The sequence below is a fragment of the Phaethon lepturus genome, unplaced genomic scaffold (assembly GCF_000687285.1).
Source record: "Phaethon lepturus isolate BGI_N335 unplaced genomic scaffold, ASM68728v1 scaffold7857, whole genome shotgun sequence".
Lineage (NCBI taxonomy): Eukaryota > Metazoa > Chordata > Aves > Phaethontiformes > Phaethontidae > Phaethon > Phaethon lepturus.
This window is the reverse complement of record NW_010551061.1, coordinates 3,274-23,790: the sequence shown is the minus strand read 5'-3', so window position 1 is coordinate 23,790 and position 20,517 is coordinate 3,274. Positions and strand designations below refer to the sequence as shown.

Genomic DNA, 20,517 nt, shown 5'->3' with positions numbered 1-20,517 from the left:
AGCAGGAATACTGGAGGGCAATGCAAGCCCAGTCACTATTACTAATTGCTTGGGAAAACTCAGGAAATTACTGAACTGTCCTGGAACTGGCGCGCACTCACAGGTGCCATTTCATCTGTCCACTCCCCATGACCAGGTTGGAATCGCTTCACTGTTTCCATATCATCTATCACCCGGACAACATCACCAACCCAAAAGGTGTTGAGCTACAAGAAAAAGAAAGTCATAAGCTTTTGGGGGATGAAGCCAGAAAAAAAATAGTGAACAGCCCCTCCATCCCCACCCTCAGAAAACCCAACCAAACAAGAAGCCCATTGACTCAAAAAACAAGGCATTAAAAACGTAAGTTAAATAACCAAGAAATCTGTAATCGCTGCACTGCAAAATAAACATAGTCCAACAGCTGGGTTATTTCTGTTTTAAGCCAAGTGCACATTTAAGTAGGGAAATAATTTGGGACAGAACAGTTTTCTTCTTTTCTTTCTTCCTCAAACCATTTATAACTAATACCAGTATAAAGTACATATGGAACTTTCCTTGGTCCATCTCCTCACTATACCTGACTTGGCACTGGAGATTTTAATTCACTGTTTGTTACTTAAAACAGAAAAGGGAAGCCAGAGTTTACCTGTACGGGCAATTTGCCAGATGCTCCCTCTGCTCACTGAGCTAAGAAGGGAGCACTGCCAAAACACGCTATTCAAAGCGGACTAATAGTGCACAAAGCCTGACACTGCATTTTCCATTGGTATTGGAGATTTTACCATTGTGACCTTGTTCAGGTCTTTCAGAATTCTGTAGTCTTCCAAAAGGTCCTTCTATATCTATTAGCCCTGTTTCTAATCATTCATACTTCAAGTCCTCAAACCTCTGGGGAAGGACAGAGCTATGAGCTTTAGAAATGCAGACACAAAATTAGAAGAGCTGGATTAATGACTCTGATCATCCAGAAGAATCGGAGAGAAGCGAGACAAAGAAATATACAAGAAGGAGAATAACATGAAATCACAAGAACAAGGAAAAAAACAAAATCAAATAGAAACGATATGGAAAAAGGTTCATCACAGATGAAAGGTAGCTGCAGAAGGATGAGCTACTGTAGGTTCATCTAAGAAGCTGAAATTAAGAAATGGAATTTACTTTAAGGACTTAGATCATTTGAAATGCAAAGGTTCATACAACTGGACAGCCTAGTAGTGCAATTCCCACTGTCTGCAACCATCCGTCTTAGCTGATAGCTTGCAGGAACTTCTGCCTAGAACTACTGCTTTTAGAATAGCAGTAGATTTCCTCAGCACTTGCTTGAGACACATTGTGTTCTAACACAGCAGGTTAAATTGACAGCTATTCCCTGCAGTATTTCTAGTTCTGGCCAAGCTCATCTACCAGCACCTACCTTAGTCAGAGCTCCAGGATGGAAAGTCCAGCGGGTTTCACTGTTGAACTGGACCCTCACGTCCCCTCTGTCCGTGATTCTGTGCACAGTCCCTGTCTGGCCAATGAACTTTTGATAAGGGGAAAAAGGAAAAAAAAAAAAAGTAGGGGAAACCCCCTAAATAAATCACATTGCTTAACAGTGGGGAAAGCAGGCATCCAAGGCACAGATGGCTAAATTACCCACCATTTCCAATTCACAGACTAACAGTGCTCCCAAACCTGCTTTAAATGAGATGCAGTCATTTCTTTTCCACAAAAGGAGGGAACGACTGCTTTATAAGCTTCTCTAAAGTAGCAGCATATTGGGGGAGGAAGGTGACAGGAATACAAAGTGTGAAAATCCCTGAAAAAGCAGCACAAATTGTCCTCCTCTTTCCAAATGACAAAGGTGGGCAGACATTACAACACTGTTTTGCAGTGTAATACCAGCCAGGCATTTTCTGAGAGAGGAAAAAAAAAAGGGGGGGCACAATAGAGGAGACTACAGAAAACAAAGTACAGTTGTGTAGTGCAGTATTCTGTAACTGTTGATTCTGGCAGGTCCTGAGCAGGTGATAGTTTTGAAGGACACAAAAAAGTACTTATTTCTGAGACGACAGGAAGTTACTCTTGCTCTGTTTAATATCCTTCTCTACACCTGCACTCCCCAACAACAGGAATTCAGAAGTGCAGAGCTTTAACAACCTAGCAGGCTATAGTAGCCACACAGCAACATTCAAAAACTATAGTTTTGGGGACAAAGGCCTTAGCTGGAATAAGAAAATCATGGCTCCACTGACAGTCTTAAAGTTCATGCCAGAAGAGAAGTTCCTGCCTGCCAGGCTAAAAAAAAAAAAAAAATATGTATAAAAAAAAAATATATCCATGCTCAGTTAATAGATTTCCACACTGAAACTGAAATGTCATAGTTTGTCTTGACATTTTAAAATCTGATTTCAAAAAGACTGCTCACCTATTGGGCAGGTTGGGCTAGGATACATATATAACATATCTTTATAATTTTATATCACTGCTTCATATACCAAGCCTTCAGACAGCTGCTTCAGCATCAGGCCTGCAGGTTATTCAGTTTACTGACTCAAGTGTAGCGGGCATTTAGGTCACTTGTGGCTATACACTTCCCTCCCTCTCCAAAAAGCCATTTTTATACAAGTTACTAATACAGGCTCAGAGACAGGTCTTATTACTCTAATGGTGAGTATCAAAATGTGATTTTTCTCTTGCAGTAAATCTACTGCACAACAGCAGTACTGCCTTCTTCAATATGTGAAGGTAATTTAATCTATTTTGGGCAATATCTGTAGACTATGAAAAGCCAGGAAAGTTGACTTAAAGAGAAACAAAAAGCACAGACCTTTCAATTTAAATGGAAAATTTATTCATTTAGCTGTTATCATTTCATCTGAATGTTCACAGCCCCCTGGAGACTTACTCCCATGATGGCCCCCTGAGATGCTATACTACAGTAATAGGTGTGATTTCTATCTTCCTCTACTCTCTGAGGTTTTTTTTAGACAACAGGTGACAAAGGACTCATAGCTCTTCGAACTAAACACAAGACAACAGGCTAAGCGCCAACATCATATGGGCTGAGAAATTTTAGCCCTGGCCAGGGATTGACAACACACATACTTTCAGTAGTAGTAATGCACAGTACAGAAGAAGCTAAAACAGAGTGAATCCAGAACTCCAAGGAAAAGGTCCACAGCTCATTTAAAAACAAAGAAACAAACCAGCCACTAATATTTTGCACTAGCTTCCAAGACTTTTGAGCAACTCTTTTGACCCATCATAGACTCTTAGAAATTATGCAGGGCTCCACAAGGCAATTCTCATACACAACATAGATTTATCTGAGCCTAAAAATAAATCCGATTCCAGTGTGCTATCCCTAAAGAATTTGTATTTGTGATTCAGTCAACACGATGTAAATATAGAAGGTAACACATGACACAAAGATGTTCTGGTAACTTCCTAGCCAGTGCCTTCTGTAGTCTGAGACAGCGACTGATACGTTACCGAGAGAATAGGAGCAAGCAGAAACATACCTCAGCCATTTTAGGATTCCAGCCACCATGGCCCTCCTGCATCTCCCGCAAGATGTCAATGTCTAGCAGGCATTTCACTTTGTCCCCATGCTGGAATGGATGCCTGTCTGTGCTCTCCTTCCTCTGCAGTTCAGCTGGTTTTCCTAAAGAGAAGAATGACACCACTCACTCACATGCAGGATGCAATAACGTGCTTTGTGTCTAATTTGGCTTTGTAACAAAGGTTGCAGATTAACATAGGCTTAATTGGGGCAGAAGAGTGTAAAACCCTTTGTGTACTGTGGAGTATGCCCTACACTCTATGGGACAGCACTATGTAGAGAGATCAAGAGGATTTAGCTCTAACTGGATATTACTATGGGTTAAACATCAGGTAGTTCTAGCAAGACACAATTTTGTCCCTTCCCAGAGGGGGGAATGCCTTTTAATGATGCCTCTCATGTCATGTCAGGCATGAGTAGCTGTTCTTAGCAATTCAGTCACCCACAACTGTTGTTCAGACACACCCACACAGCACTCAAAATACGTTCTCCTCCACAGGCAGCCACATAGCTTGCTTTGTGGAGTGCTTTACCCTCCTAGCCTTCCTGTGGCCGTACCACTGGAAATAAGCTCCCTATCCAACCCTTCCCTTCCCTCATGCTCTTGCCAAGCTGCTCAGGGAGAGAAAAAAATGAGAAAGACATGGTTCTGCTGCTGCAAACTCAAGAACAGACCTCTCAGGGGAGGTTTTCCTTCAGGGGAGCAAAAGACGTCCCCTACACATCATTAAAAAAAATACAATTAAATTACACCTTAGCAAAAAATGCTGCAAGTCCAAAAACACAAGTAGTTTCCTTGGTTTCGTTAGAGTTAAGAGGAAAGGTGGATTGCAGCAAGCTGCCAATAGACACATGACCTTTTTCCATCATTTTTTCTAATCTCGCTGCTGGGCAAGTATTTGGCAGCTCCATCCTCAGAAATCTCCCTTTTGTCACATTCCCCTTCATTCCCTTTTGTGTTCAAAAAACGTGCAGACATGGCACTTTGGGACATGGTTTAGGGGGCATGGTGGTGCTGGGCTGACTGTTGGGCTTGGCGATCTTAGAGGTCTTTCCCAACCTTAATGATTCTATAACACACTTTTTTGATCCACCAGAACAATAATATTTGCTCTCTAAGGCACAGTGAACACCAGCTGGACCACTGTCTGCCTGAAGAATGACAAACTTTGGATTAGCAAACTGACAATGGGTTGAATTCTCTGCTGACAGGTGTAGGCATTCCCCAGGGAATGCATCTGCAGCAGCAAAAAGTTGCCTTGGCAGAAGATCCCTCCTTAGGATACAGCTATGGGCATCTGATGGTTTTACACAATCTTACCACTGAAAGGCCAAACTACTAACCACCCTGAAATAAAGCAGTATGTTCACACACAGACCACTTTTTTTTTTTTTTTTAATGGTACACATTATGTAGGAACTTTATAAAACTACCTGCTGGTTTTCTGCCTTCCAAGCAAAGGGCACACTTCTTTAGTGTCAAGAAATGTCAGTGTAAATCAGAATTTCTCAACAGAAGACTTGTCTCTACACACCTAATTTTGGGAGATGTTCTTTGTAGTAAAAGCCACCAGACGCCTCCACAGTACATTTCAGGTCCACTTTTCCCTTGTGTCCAACTCTGTAGACATTCGTGGTACCATCAGACCATGTGACACTGGCCACACTGCGTCCAGTCTCTACATCCCAACCACGAATATCAACCACACGTCCAGTTTTACCTTCACCACCTGATGGAAAAAGAGGGGTGAAAAAGCATCCAGCTTGCATTTTCACTGACACCAATATACAGAAACTCACCTGACACTGGGATGTTTACTGAGATATAATTTAATGACATTTTTATCTTAACTAAGCAAAAAACCAGGAAAAAAAAAAATCTGTCAGTTCTCCAATTATTCACCACAGAGGAGCAGGCACAGAGGCAAAAGTCAATAGCTGGGGCAGACGAAATTCTGACAGAAAGGTTGCTGCCAGGAAGGATTTCTGTGGGGGCCTAGGCCAGCTTTACATGCTGAACAGAAGCACAGAGATCTGCTTCACTGCCAGCATAATGCTGCCTGAAGCAGTGCCCTCTAGTCAAGTGTTCTTCATATACATGAAAGGAGGAACTCACATCAAAAAAAATTTAGGTGGCAGCTCATACAAGTTCCTCACAGCTTGCATGATTCACCTTGATCTGCAGAAGGCACAAGAAATCTCAGTCACCTTTTTAATTAGGGAAATTAAACCATGAGACAACTCAGTTTGACCAACTAGGAGAGAATCTCTACATTAAACTCACTGAAAGCCAGCCAGCCATTTACTTTGGGTTACAAAAATGGAAAAGATGAATTCTGTGTCGAAGCAGCCGTTCCTCTTGGTGTACAGAAACACTGCCTAGCTAGGCAATGCACAGTGTCATGGCACCACACTGTGGCAAGACAAAAACACAGCACCACTGTAAAATCCACCTAAGATCTTTAATCTCTTCTCAACACCAGCCAGGTGGAACAACATCAAGTAAAATTTGTTCTGATACTTCTCTTCACCTGCCCAAGCAAGGAGGAGTACTACTGAAACAATCCAGAACAGAAGGATCTATCTGTGAGAAGGTAAATCTGTCTGGGCACATGGGACATACTCTCATCCAAGAGACCACAGCCTATCAACACCGAACCTAGTGACAGGCAGTCAGAATCTGCAGATTCCTTATCTCATTCTACTGCCAAGTCGCTGTGTGAACTTGGGCAAGCCCCAGTACTGGTCTAGTGCTTTCGCAAACGGGGACAGAAACATCTGTCTGTCTCACTGGGTGGACACAGGCTTCTAATTGCCTGCAGTGTCTTGGAATTCAACAGCTTAAAGGAGTTAGCTTCCTCATTTAACTGCTTATCTATCTAAAAAGCATAATACAACCAACCAGTGGGCTTTACTGTCAGTTCTATCAATACAAGAACACACCTTTAGAGGGCTGGTCTGAGAATCATAAAGTCCCAAGAGCTCTTGATTTTTACTGGAAGAAAAGTTTTTTTAAAATCCTATCTGCCTTTAAAATCTCTCCCTAGAAATGGCAGGTGGATCCCAGTTCTGTACACAGAACCAGCAGCCAGTTACCAGATTCATGAAAATACAATTTAAGGTACTAAAAGCCTTTCTGTGATGTAACCTGCACAGCTATGCCTAAAAAAAGCCTTCTGGGTTAAAACCCAGATCCTAGAAATAGGGCAGCTAACAGTAATTTTCATCTTCTTTTCTGCAGATAACCATAAACAACTGTCTAGTCCAAAATTAATGACAGCTATTAGAAAAGGCGGTTACATCCAATATGCAGTTACTGACCATGGGAAAGGAGAGCCTCTGGATGGTACCAATGTTCAGTATGGGAAAACAGTGATCTTGCAGCAACACTGTGCTCCTTTGACTACATTATTAATATGGACAGGTTGTAGCAGATTGCTGTTCTCTCCCCAGTCTTCCAGTGCTGACAGAAACTTAGCACCAGAGACAAAAGAATTTAATATTTGTTTGTTGCAGCAGGGATTCAGATTAACAACAACAAAAAGAAGTCTCCTCCTTCGTCCTGTTCAGATGCTTTTCTCTAGGAGGGCACTAGCTTCTGCTTCCATGGTGTTCGGACTCTGAGAAACGGTACTAAGGAAAAATATGTATTCAATGAAAAGGTTGAAGTGACTGAAGAGCTGCCAAGGTCCACCCAGGCCAGAGCAGAGGAAAAAAAGTTTGGTCAATTGGCAAATTTTGCAGACAATGCTAATTTCTGCAAAGGGCTTGGGCTGCAGGAATACTAAAAAGACCGGTAAATAAAAGCAAGACCATTTGATCAGATTTCTCAACTAGCTGCTATTGCCCTTACCAGACACACAAGACCACATGATCAATACATAAACTTAACAGGACCCTATTACAGAGTTTGCAAGGTTATTTATTACCACTACTTGTATGTTACTTCCTTAAACGGAAATAGAGTTGATGTGTTTGTGCTACCAGGAAGCTGAGTTCAGAAGAGCAAAAGGCTGTGGATGGGGGCAACTCCATCAAAGACAAGGCACTACCCAATAGAGACTGGCCAAGTGGCTGGCCTTAATGTTTCTTCTCACTTGTCCTGCGCATGTAACTGCCTTTCAGGTCACAATCGTTGTAAGCAACACAAGTCTCAGACATGTAAATGTTGATCTGATCTCAGAAGGATGGATAAGCTGTACTGAGCATAAGCTGCTTTTGCTCTCAGACCCTGCAAGTATCCATGTCCTCCACTGAACCCAGAGCTGCAATAAACGGCAAAGTCAACATTGGAAACCTTTGGACTTACAACTTAATTATTAAAGGAAAAAAGAAGCTGTAAACATTACAGTGTGTACAAGGCTCTCCAATAGAAACGGGCAGTGAAGTTTCCTTAATCCTGTAGCACTACACAGAAATTGGTATCAGTGAATTAGATACAATCATTATACCCCAAGAGCAGCTCTAGAAAAGGCTTTTTCGTCCCTTTGCATTTTCAGCCTGAAGTTACAATTCACAGAGAAAGCAGAAACCATTCGCCAGTAACCACAGCAACACTTCTTCATTAATGCTCCATGTGAAACACTCCTTATAGACTATTTCTCTTCACTGTTCTTAAAAGTGTCCAAATAAGGATAGTCCAAAGACCTCCAAAGGAAAAACGGGTACTGTACACAAAGTCAGACAAACCTGGTTCCTACTGTGAATTGAAGCTTTTTCAGGAAAAGATGGGTCTTTGTTTTCTTGTAACATGGTGCACATTTATAGCTCTATACAAGATCTTCCAGGATGGTTCCCATGAGTTTTCACATCTATGAAAAAGGAGCAGCAAAACTTCCCTCCCACACCCTGAATGAATGCATACAGTTTATGTCACAGATGTTTTTAAACAAATACAAGAAAACCTGTATGTTTAACAAACTTAATACTCTAAACAACAGCAATCTGTATCATCTGAACAGCTCCCCTAGAAACTACTGCTCAGCACATGCATTTTCAACTAGCAATTTGGCAGAAAGAAGGAAAAAAAAAAAATTTTGAATGGTGTTTTACAGGACACTTCAAAAGCAGCTTACCATCCTGGTTACCCCACTCCCAGTCAGGGCCACGGACTACTTTAGCCCCCTGGAAAGTCCCTTTTAATGTGATGCGAGTCAAATTCTGTCGAGGACTCACTAGGACTCTGAAAACAAAAAACAAAATAAGAGAAAAACAAATTAATTTATTGTTACTATTCACACTTTATAAAGCTCTTTTCCAGCCGAGGTCTGTCAAGCGTACCAGAAACTTACACACAGAAAGACACAGCTCGAGTTCTGAAGAGCATGTAAGAAGTGAGAGAGAACAATAAAATAGCTGAACAGGGTCTTTGATCCTAAAAGCTGGTTTCCCCAGGAAGGTCAGAACACTTAGGCACTGTTCTACTGACAGCAGAAAGACAACTAGTGAATAATACACTGGGCTAAAGAAAGACACAAGTTTATCTTCAAACATTATCAAAAATTGTGAGATCTATGGTGAGCTTTAAAAAAGTTCTGTTTCTCTCAGCTGTGGGATGCAGATAATTGGGAATAGAGGCTGCTGTGTGAGCATGGGGAACAGGCACACTTCAGCAACAGTCTGTGGAGACAAACACATATCTACACATAAGCAGCAGACTGTGGTGGGGTCGGTCTCTCATGTTCTTAGACACTGGGATGGCATCTTGCTGACTCAGGAAGTGGAACATATACAAACATAAAGATACCAAACTATTACATTCACTCACTGGCACACAGCATGCTTAGCTGTGAAGGGAAAAAAAAAAATTCTTCTTTCAGAACTTCAAGAGCCTTGAGGGGGCTGTGTATGGCAAAAATAAAATCTGGTAGCTCCAAAGAAGAAAAAATTCCCCATACGCTCTATGAGATGCAAAAACAACAAATTATATCAGGGCAAGACAGCTAACTGAGGGCCAACTATGATTATTTTGAATGCATGCAAATTAATACTTTTTAACTATTTACCAGCATTCTCCAGCATTAAGTACAACATCTGCAAACCAAAGTCATCAAAATCTGGATTTAGCCTACACAGAGCAGGGGAAGCCCCGCTACAAATATCATCAAGCAATCCTAAACATAGTAGGAGCGCATGTTAGTTTTCATTGCCAGCTGTGCCACTTATAACCCACATGCTTCCCAAAGTAGAACATCCAAGTCAATTAATAAAAGTCTCAAACAATTAAAGCATATCTTTAAAACAGAGCCTCTGAGAGGGAAAAAAATAGAGGAGTGAGGAGAGAGTTGGTGACCTCTGCAGAAAGTCTGCCATCACTTGGGAGGGAGAGTGAAACACTTTCAGCTGCCCTCGTAGTCCACTGCCAAGTTTAAAGCAATGCTTACGGACGTTACTAGGGTGTACACTGCATAAAAGCATTAATGGCACAGGCAGTCTCCTAGCCCAAAGTCATAAGGAGTTCAGCACATTTCATAACCTAAGCTGCAGACTGCACAGCCTAGTTCATTTGCTGCAAAGCAGAGCAGATTAGACCCAGCAGTGTCATGGCTAGACTGTTTCCAGGATAACACAGACCTTTCTATCTGCCCTGCAATCCGTATCACAGGCATACACACCAATCCATCCTAAGAAAAAAGAAAAAAAAATACCTACGTGATAGTAAACAGGGGGTCTGATGTCCTGTTAAAGCAGCTTCCAATTCCCATAATGTTACAGCAGCTTCTCTGCCGTTTTTGTGCGTGCTGTTCCTAGTCTCTGTTCCCTAGCAGAAAGCTTTCTCATGAGATACCAAGCCACCAAAGTCCTTATGGACCTGTTTGTGTTGCTCACCCAGGGTACAATCCACTTTTCTAGGTGACTGCAAAGGTGCCACAATCCATGCCCATAATTGCACACCTCCTCCTGTCAGCTCTTGGCAAATCCCAGACCAGACAGAGCAAAATGAAGTTCAGCAGCTGTTCCACAGGGGAAGGGGAGGGGAAGCCTGCCGGGGATAGGACTGACCTCAGAATGCTGTATTTATTTTCCATCTAATACCTAGAGAGGGAAGGTGGAGACTCAGAAGGATAAAAAGCTTATGCTTGAACTTACTGTTTACTTATCCATCAAAAGCCTAAGTCTTTTACCTTTCTTAGCTTGTTAACAGATCTCCCACCTGTGCTTTACAACCTAATGTGTTAAAAAAAAACAAGAGAGAGAGAGAGTATTTACACACGTTCTTCTAATTGTTGAATGTTCCTTATCCAGACTGTAGCTCAACAGGAGGAAGACAAAGACCATTTTTTGAATGATTGAGATTTTGTCTGTTTTAAACACCACCAAGGCTGGCAGTTGTTATGGAAGAGAAGGTAACGGAAGAGGGATAGGAAAAAGCTCAGCTAAAAAGAAACGCTAATCAGCGTTCATTTTCTCACAGTGTCATGCACTAGAGACTGGCTTCAAGAACCAGCATGGATTTGTGTACTACATCTGAAACAGCTCAGCTACAACATGCTATTTTCACTGTATTTTGTCAAACGTTTTTCTAACAATTTATCAAAGATGTCTTAGTCAAGCCCTGACACAAAATGATAAAAATAAACTTCTTTCCCCCAAACTCTACTCTCACAAGGGAGGGGTTTCAATGCAAAGATTCTCAGTGAAAATAAAGTACGAAGCTAAGCTTAAGCAAGATACTCAAACAGCAAAATAACCACCATTCATTATATTCCTAGTATAATTTCCCTTTTTGTATAATCATATAACAGCAGTTATTTCCCATCTCAACAGCTCTCACATTAAACTGTCAGTTACAATGAAATTTGTGGCGAGGGACCAGGAAAACAAAGCTGACCAGTTCAGAAAGCTGAGCTTCCTTAAAAAAAGAAAGTATAAGAAACTTCAACTCCTGTTCTACTTAAATGCTGAGGCAATCCACCGTAACTGCTTTCTTCCCTTGGCCTCACAAAAATTTTGACCTTGTCTTGAATCACACCACTGACCAGAAACACTGAAGAATGATGCAAGAACCAGATGTCCTGAGCCAACACATCTTAGGTTTTAATCTAATTCAACATGTTTTGCTCCAAATACTGGATAACAACCAAAGTTATTAGCGTGTTGCAAAAATACCCTAGGGATAAATTTAATAACTGCAATATCGCCTTTATAACAATTTCAATTATAACAGCCAAAGTCTGCAACCATTTCTGCCCTACAAATTCCAATTATATTAAATTACCATGGAGTCCAGAAAAATACTTGGGAGCATGTACTGTACGGAATGAAGCTATGTCTCTCTTCACCATGCTGGGAACCCCTGTGGATGTTCTGCCTGTGCTCACATTTCACTGAGGTGCTTACATAGCCTTTCTCATCACTGAGAGCTATGCTCCAGACAGCTAGAAAAATAGCATCATCCATGCTTCACAGATAAGAGATTTGAGACCCAAAACAGCTGACTTGGAGAAGTTTAAGCAGAGACTGCTTTTAATTTACAATAGCAATCTGAGGCCCTGCAGAAGTCAGGGCCCCTTCATACCAGGCACAGCTAACATATTTTGCAAGACAGAGACTTCTCCACTGCAGAAACTTCTTACCCAAAGAAACCACCACAATGCACAGGACTGGAAAGCATAGGGGATGGTCACCCTGCAAGGTGGCAGGCCATAGCTATTGTGTTCATGCGATCACCCCATCTCTTCAGAACAGCACAGCTGTAAACTAGAATCTCAGCTCACGGTGGGTACAAACCCACGCTCCTTCTAGGACATGTAAAGATCTACGCAGGCTAATTCAAGAAAGACCAACACAAAGATCTTACAGAAACCAACGACGCAAGAAATTCTAGATTCTCTAATCCTCCCTAGCAAAGCTTTTACTGAAGCACTTCCAGCAAAGGATAAAGGAAGGAAATTCTGACAGATGGCAGGCGGCTGCTGATTGCTCAAGCATGAACCAGACTAAGACAAGGACACTAGTAAGTGACGGATCAGGATCACAGAAACCTATTTCAGGAACTGTCTTTACCAAGAATTTCCATTGCCAATCGTACTCTTCCTTGCCAAGGCACAGTTCTTCACAAAACTGGACTGCAGGGTCTGAACTGGGCTAAATTGGGCTGTCTTTTTCACCAACCTCCAAAGCTGACTCATATCAGACTTAGTTTTGGAAAGCCATAGTGGGCAAGATTTCACACCAAGGCTACTACACGTGAACTAAAATGTGTGTGTGCACCTAAGACTCAACACTGTACTGCAGACAGAAGGTTTTCTCAACTATGCTGTCAGAGATGTCTATATGCAGCCTTTAATGGCAGACTATTGTACTGAGAATGATACAGAAGCACCGGTGAGCATACCAAGTATGTCTTACCACCCTTTAAACATGACTATTAGTTCTAAACACAAGCTAAGGAAGTTTTAGGGAAGATTTCTCTTGCTTACAGTTTTGATCATGTAATTCCAGAAAAGATGAAGATAAAATATGTCACTGAAATTTAATTCCTATTCCACAAAGCAAATAGAATATGCCAAACTAAATAAAGGAAGCTCTAGTGTGGGGATATGCCCTAGTGTCATGCAACGTACATTTTTTTTTTAAGGAGGTAAAGTTAGGTAATTTATCTGTTAAATCATAGCATTTTTTTTGAAGTAAAATTATACTAATTCATTAACAGAATAAATTAATAATTTCATATTAATAAATTCATTAATACTTATTGAGCAATTAAAAAGTTAGGAAACCATCATCCTCACAAAAGAGTCAGATTTAATTCAAAATGTTACTCACCAAAATTTCTTAGTCTAGCAGCTTAAACTGACATTGCACAAATAACACATGTTGAGGAGGTTACTACAGTAAATAAACCTTCATCCCCTTTATTGCCTAGTAATCAAACGACCAGCAGCTGTCGCTCAGCTGCTATATTAGTTCAGGCTTACAGTATAAGCAGTCACAGACGGAAGGCTGGATTATTAGAGCTGCCTTGAATGGGTCTGCATTGCACCTGCATACCTAAATGATAGCATGCACTTGTTCTTGTAACGTATCCAATTTAGAAATCCAACTGGTAACTAGACTAGACAAAGCTGGTTTAAGAATTACGGTTGCAAATAACTGCAAACTCTGTTTTGACTACAGTATAAAATACAACCTGAGAAAATGTTTGTATTTCTTATGCTTGATTACACAAAACGTTTCCCTGTATAGTTTGCTGGCTCCACCAACTCCATTGTTCTCCAGAAAAAAATAGGACTTTTGAAAATTTAATAAGGTTGGGCAAAATGCACCACATCCCCTACTGAAATTCAACTTAGCATCATCCCTGAGGAGGTGATGCATGCAAAATGCCATTGCTGCTTTTGCACTTGAATATAGTAATACTAATATTTTGTAGAAGAGGAAGATTTTCTCAGACTTGATTATTTGCAGAACTCAATAGTATGCCTGACTATTCCAGCCCTAACATAAACCTGCTGAGTTTTGTTTTGCTATCGTGCTTACAGACGCTTATTTTTATTCCAGTTACTATGCATGTATTCAGCAAATGGATACAAGATTGTGAAAAAAGGAGGTCGTCAGTGAAACTAAGCTGCCCATCCTCTTAAACTAACCATGAGAGCCTCTCCCAGAACAGCCATTAAATTCAAACCAAACAAGACCAATGAAATACACCATCAATTGGCACATGTCAGGAAGAGATTCCTTCAAATGGCAAAATATTTTTAAAAATCAGTACTTCCTGCCACCAGAGGTTCAAACTCAGGTCATTTAAGACCTGAAATAGCCTTCAAGTAAGGGTGTCTTCAAAGCCTCTTTAGAAAACCGATTGAGAACCCTCTTCAGTGTCTGTCTAGGCTTAAGGCCTCTTAAATCCTAGGATTAGTGAGCTGCTACAAACAGTTATGTGTTGGCCTTGCCTAGGCTTAGCTGCACAGGTGCCATGTGGTGCATCTGGCAAGAGCAGTGCAGGTGGCAGCAGTTTGCTGCACAAGGACATCACACCGCAATCTCTGAAATTGTCCTACCAGGGACCTTAGCTTCCTCTGTCAAAGGATCAGCAATGGTAGCAGTTGCAAGCTTGCACGCATGGCAACGCTTTCTCACAATGGGCTAAGAATGGAGAGCAGGGAGGGACTGGAAACTCGCAGCTCTTCATCTTTGGTTAAAGAGAGAGTTCATGTGACAGTTAATACAGCTCATTCCACGGTTCCACATTTGATCTCACTGATGGTAAGCCAAGGACTACAATAATGATCTATAAGTAGCCCCTCCTCCGTTAAGCAAAACCAATATTATGGGATGCTGTCAAATTGGGTGAGCTGTCTCTCCATCCACTCTCCTTATAAGGTTTCTAACTAATTAACACTCCAGTGAGCTCATCGCAGCACTTTGCCTAGGTCTCGAAAGCAACACGTTACCGTGCTTAAGGCTCATTGTAAAGAACCAAAAGATACCCATTCCATGCCAGAGAAATGAGGTGAGAGAATATTGATCTCTAAAGAAGACTCATCCTGCGTTTCATAACCATTTAAACAACAGTGGGTAGCAACAAAACATCAAGAAAACCCAAATGCACACAGCAGTTACCATGTCTTTTTAAATACACAGCTTTTTTTTTTTTTTTTTTTTGGTCCTTGGGGAACCGCCAAAGGTTTTCTCATCTATTTTATTCAGCAAAAAAATTGAGATGAGTGACCTAAGCGACAGTCCTACTGAGTCATAAATACGCAATTTTTGTTCTTCGAAAAGGACGCTGCATTGCCTAAGGCAACGTGTCTTTACAGCTTAGACATCAGTTATTCCAAAGTCCTCCTCTCTGGGGCATTGTTCAAAGGTGATCTCCCTCCCTGCCCCTCGTTTCACTTTTTTTTTTTTTTTTAAATCAGAACATTCCATTCTTAATGCAAAGCAATATACAGAACACTAGACCAACAAATCATAGGACTACATTTGCATTAAAGCAAAGGTGCTACTACTTCTTCCTGCTCCTGCACTGCAAGACATTTCTGAGTAAAATTGTTCCGGTTTGCCAGCTCCCTCTATGAAAGCTCTTGCATAAAATACATATGCATTGTAGTACAGTATTCTACTACGCAATTCAGTCAAATGACTGAAACAAAAAGCATTTCTGGCAGCCTGTTTTCGCCAAAAGCTTAGTGACTTTTAAGAATCACAGTACGTAGCTTTCATTCATCTTTAAAATTGCAGCTTTCCACAACTGGAAGCTTCTTCATTGTGGATTTCTAATTTCTCTCCATCCCTCAGTAGAGTTACATTCAAAATCTGACATGTAGGAACAGCAGGAAGGATCTTATATTATTCAACTACAACTACTGCTGCTTCTTCCTTTACTCCTTATTGAGGTTCCCAGAAACCATTACCACATCTGACAGGCTTATGCTGTGACTCTGATGTCACACACAAACTTTTTTTTTTTAATTAGCTGCCTGATATTAAGAAGATCATTGCTCCTGCTAACACATAGTAATGTAAATCAGAATATACTGCTACTTTAACAAAAGACTTGGGATCATAGAATCTCGCCTATGTCTAGATTTCTTTTTATCAGCTCAAAGAAAAAAAAAATTAATTTATGTCACATCATCTCTAATGACTGAATGAGCCACACTTGCAGAAAGAAGCAAAGGAGTTTAGGAAAAAACAAACCAAAAGCCACTAAGAGGCAAGTATCATCAGACATCAAGTTCTGCTCTAGTGACATCTACTTCCAAAGAGCCCTCCAGTGCTTCGGTGATATTCCAGATATTCCAGCACTGCAGGTGCTGCAGTGTTTTGTGAAAGTGAAACAACTCACATAGGACAGTACTAGGTCCAGCAAGACTGGCAGTCTTCCAAGCTCTCTTTTCACGCTGACAGCAAGGACTCTACTGCCTAATTCAAACGGCAGCCTGGACACAGGTCAGATACAAGCCTTGAAAGGGAAAATCGCTCCATTTACATCTTTTACCATTCGGATTCCTTAGAAAAGGAAACAAGTTCTGCAGAGGATGAGAGTCCTGGGGAGTAATTGCCTAGCAATCTGCCTTTTGATAAACAATAGCCTTCTGGGGTGTTCCTGATAAGGTTCAGGAAAGGCAACAGAGCTGGCCTGCTGCCCAAGAGAATGCACCTCTGCGCAGCGCCCTGGAGAACCCATGCAAAGGCCAGAAAATTCGGACTGCTCTGCAACAGTGCAGCCTCTTACAGTAATTGTTGCCTATGTTTTTTTCTTTTCTTCTTTAAATGTGAGGAAGATTATGTACCTTAACAGTAGAGTATACCTAGAGTTCCAATAAAAGACACAAGCAGGCACATCTGAGTAACTACTTGGAGCTAACTATAACATTCATAGAAAGAGAAAAAAAGTATGTCTAGTTTTATATATACATATATTCATATACATATATGAAATCACAAAGCTCACTTCACAGTAGGACCTGGCTGGCTTGTCGATGTATTAACACAAGCTCAAGAAACATCCTCATCTCGTGGATAAACACAAGCCTCAAAGGGACATCTTTGGACAGCAACATCTATCCCTTAATAAGCACTCAGAATTCTGGCTCAGCCACAAAGGCAAAACTACAGTAATCAACTCCAGAAAAAGCTTCCCATATGGGAGGAAAAACAGCTGCAAATCCAACACCACTGTCTTTAGCAAAGTAATTATACTTTTCATTCCACAGACAGATGCAATGCACAGCGATATTTTCAAAGGGAGAGGGGAGGAAAAAAAAAAAAAAAAAAATCAGTGAGAGAGACAAGAGCTGATTTCCTATTACTTTTCCTAAAGGCAAGAGGATTACAAGATCCATCTTCTTGCCCACCTTAGGAAGTGCAAATGAATCTACTGTTGAGACTATTTTTCAGTTCTTACTCAGGTCAGGAGAACAGATCTCCATGTTTTGGCACATCATGAATGAGCATAAAATCATGGATGGTGTTCCAAAGGCATCAGTGTAGCAGTCACTTCTGATCAATAATGCTAATGTGCAGAGGCAGAGTACTGAGTAAATGAGGTGTTGCTCTTCAGTGAATAGCATAGACCCTGAGAAGAAATCAACAATTTGGGGGTGCAGTATTCCTGTTAGCATCCCTGTGGCAAAGCAGGTCTGAGAAATTATTTAATTATTTAACTGGGGCTGGGGTGCGTGGGGGGGAGGAGGAACCAGAGCAGAAAAACATTTTGAATTTTCACCTCAATTTAATTTTTCAGAAAAATTCTGCTGATTTCTGTTTGTTGTCTTTTTTCAAGGAGCTCCATAAAGTGCCAGATCCATCCTTACACTATTCTATAGAACAGCGGTGCCCAAATTTTTGATCGTGAAACGCCATCAGTTAAAAAAAAAAAAAAAGAGTACATTTATTTCTTGATAAATTATCAGACATATAGTACTGAAGTACTATTATTTATTCCTGCACCTCAATAGATCATCTTGCATACCCCCTGGGGCACCCTCCCTTCCATTCTGGAGACCACTGCTTAGAATAGCAACTTGTAAATCTCAACATGGTTAACTGGACTTCCCCTATAGCACCACTTACGGTTGTGAGTGTGCCGTTTCATAGCGCTCGAAGGAGTGAGACAGATCGTGCATGTTGTTCATGTAACATTGTGTGCATAAGTCATAGTCAAAACACATTTTGCATTTCCACCGCATTCCCCGTATACCATGCTTCTTGCAACAGTCACAGATGATGTTAGGGTGACGGACACCTAGGAGAACAAAAGCAAACGAATGTAAGATCTACACAAAATCCAGAGAGACCAGGCTGACCATGCTCTTAGAATTACCTCAGCATGTTTTAAAGAGAAAAATAATGTACAGTATTGAAGATGCAATTACATAATATGAAGTGATATGTGTAATGTGAAGTATCCATTTCCTGGCTTAAGGAACTCTCATCCTAAAAGTCATGCCAGAATCTAGCAGAGTGACAAAGTCAGCAAAACGATTAGACCCACGGATAAAAAAGAAAGAGGAATGAAAAGCCTTTGCATAGAGGCAAACAGGAATTTCATTGCCATGAATTGGCTGAGCATCCACTGCTGCTCAACATCAGTCCACAGACAGTTGCAAAAGGCTTAACATTCCAGCTAGTATGTGAGGCAGGTGTTACATATACTAAAGGAGATGGGTTTACAGGGCTATTGTTTGTGCTTCTTGCCTGTGCTATACCTACCTATTTGTGCGTTATCATACAGAAGAAGGTCGTAAGCCCCTTGGAATCCGGTCCGATAATTAGTTCTGTTGCCTTGATCCCACTGCACGACCACAGTCTTATCTGGAGTAGTTGGGCTGCCTGTCCGACCAATCTCAACCACAGTCCCAACATTCCCTTCACCGCTGTCCTGGCTGCCCCACTTCCAGTCCACTCCACGAACTACCCGCATCCCAACCTGCATGCTGGCATAGGGGTCCACGTCCATTGATCTGCACAGCAACCCCTAAAGTTCTTCCACGTAAGGAGTCTTGGAGACAGGCAGTATCATCAGCAACACATTCAGCATCATCAGCAGCATGTTCAGCACACCTAAGAAGACAACATACAATTAAGCGATGCCACTCAACACATCACCGCAATAACTTTCATAGCAAGATGAGTGGATGCCATTTCAGCTCACACCCTTGGTACACAAACTCATGCTGAATTAGCAGGGCTAGCAGGTTTTCTACATTCCACTTCTCAAATGAAAAGAGCTCAGACCCCAACTTGAAGTATTTATCCCACTCTGCTGTAAACACTATCATAAGACATTCTGTGCAAAGGGATATTACTGAGGAACATCCTGACTATTTAGCTGAAATCTTAATTACAGTCCAGCTGCTGTTTTAAAAAATGACAGCTGCCTTTAGCAAGCAAATTGGAAGCCCATTTTCTTCATAGTATCATAGGTAAATTTAACTCCAACCCCATTTAAAAAAAAGATAATAAAAAAGAAAGGCAAGAAAGGTAATTTTTTCCCCAGAATTACCTGGCTACAGAAGAGGTCTGACCTGCTGAGTAGATAAATCTGTAATTTATTTAAAACAGGGATCCTCACAGCTTTAGCACAGATGGGAAGGAAACACAAACTAGCCAGACTTCCAAGGCACAGAAACATCTGCATAATATCCAAAAGACTTATGCCAGAGCACTGGGTATGAGAGAAGAGAACTGGGCAAGAAGTCTTTACAAAACACAAGAACACTAGCCCTTGACTTGAAATTCAGGAATATGTGCAACAGCTACCAGAGCCACAATGGCAACAGAAACAAAAAAGCACAGAAAACAGAGTTGAAAGAAATGACCTGGTAAACACCAGCAGCATGATTTTAGCAATAAAAAGTCAATACCAGTCTATTTTTGGGGAAGACTTTTCATATGCATTTTACCACATAACATTGCAGTGTTGAGTTTCACATGCCCAGAAAGTTAGTTTTGGTTTTGATTTTGATTTTGGGATACAGGAAGTTTTAAAGATGCATATGAAAGAAATGTTTGTCTGTTTTCCAAAAGTAATAGCAGTTTTATAAACAGTGACAATGTCAGAGAAATGTCAATCTTTCCTGCTATTTATCAATGCTAGCTACGGCAGGAATAGGGATGGGTTATTGCTTACCTGCAATAAGCACTGTAGATTTTGTGCTGGGATTAGAAAAAGCTTGGAATAGCCTTTCCAGCTGTTGCCATGACAATTGGTAAATGAGGTGAATACCACAGGGATGCAGCACATCCACGACTTTTAATTAAATCAAATAGATTGCCAAAGCCTCCTCACCTCTCTACCAGAACAAGACAGAGGAACGTGGCTTTCAGTATTTAGGGCCAAGCTGCTGCTTTAACTCCTGGAAAAATCTACTGTAGCATCCTTTTAACTTTGGGCATCCCTGGGCCTCTTTCTCTCAAGCTATCCATAACATCCGAAATTTTCTCAAAATTAAAAAAAAAAAAAAAAAACAAAAACCAACCAACAGAATGCCAAGGGCCAAATCTTGCAGATTCCAAAAATACAGCAAATCTTACCA

General features: G+C 41.0%; 1 protein-coding gene across 2 annotated transcripts in view; it reads right to left on the bottom strand.

Moving 5' to 3' along the window:
• MIB2 (mindbomb E3 ubiquitin protein ligase 2) overlaps positions 1–19,046 on the bottom strand; it is a 35,411-nt gene extending 16,365 nt beyond the window's left edge. The window contains exons 1-7 of one of the 2 annotated variants that reach the window (XM_010290746.1): positions 18,692–19,046; positions 18,053–18,224; positions 8,602–8,708; positions 5,062–5,256; positions 3,486–3,628; positions 1,397–1,504; positions 102–206 (exon numbers count right to left, since the gene is read on the bottom strand). In XM_010290746.1, the coding sequence (XP_010289048.1) occupies positions 102–206; positions 1,397–1,504; positions 3,486–3,628; positions 5,062–5,256; positions 8,602–8,708; positions 18,053–18,224; positions 18,692–18,938 (1,077 nt within the window). In that variant the 5' untranslated portion in view covers positions 18,939–19,046. The remainder of the gene's footprint in view (positions 1–101; positions 207–1,396; positions 1,505–3,485; positions 3,629–5,061; positions 5,257–8,601; positions 8,709–18,052; positions 18,225–18,691) is intronic. The other variant, XM_010290747.1, reaches the window with a different exon arrangement.
• Positions 19,047–20,517: the final 1,471 nt, after the last annotated feature.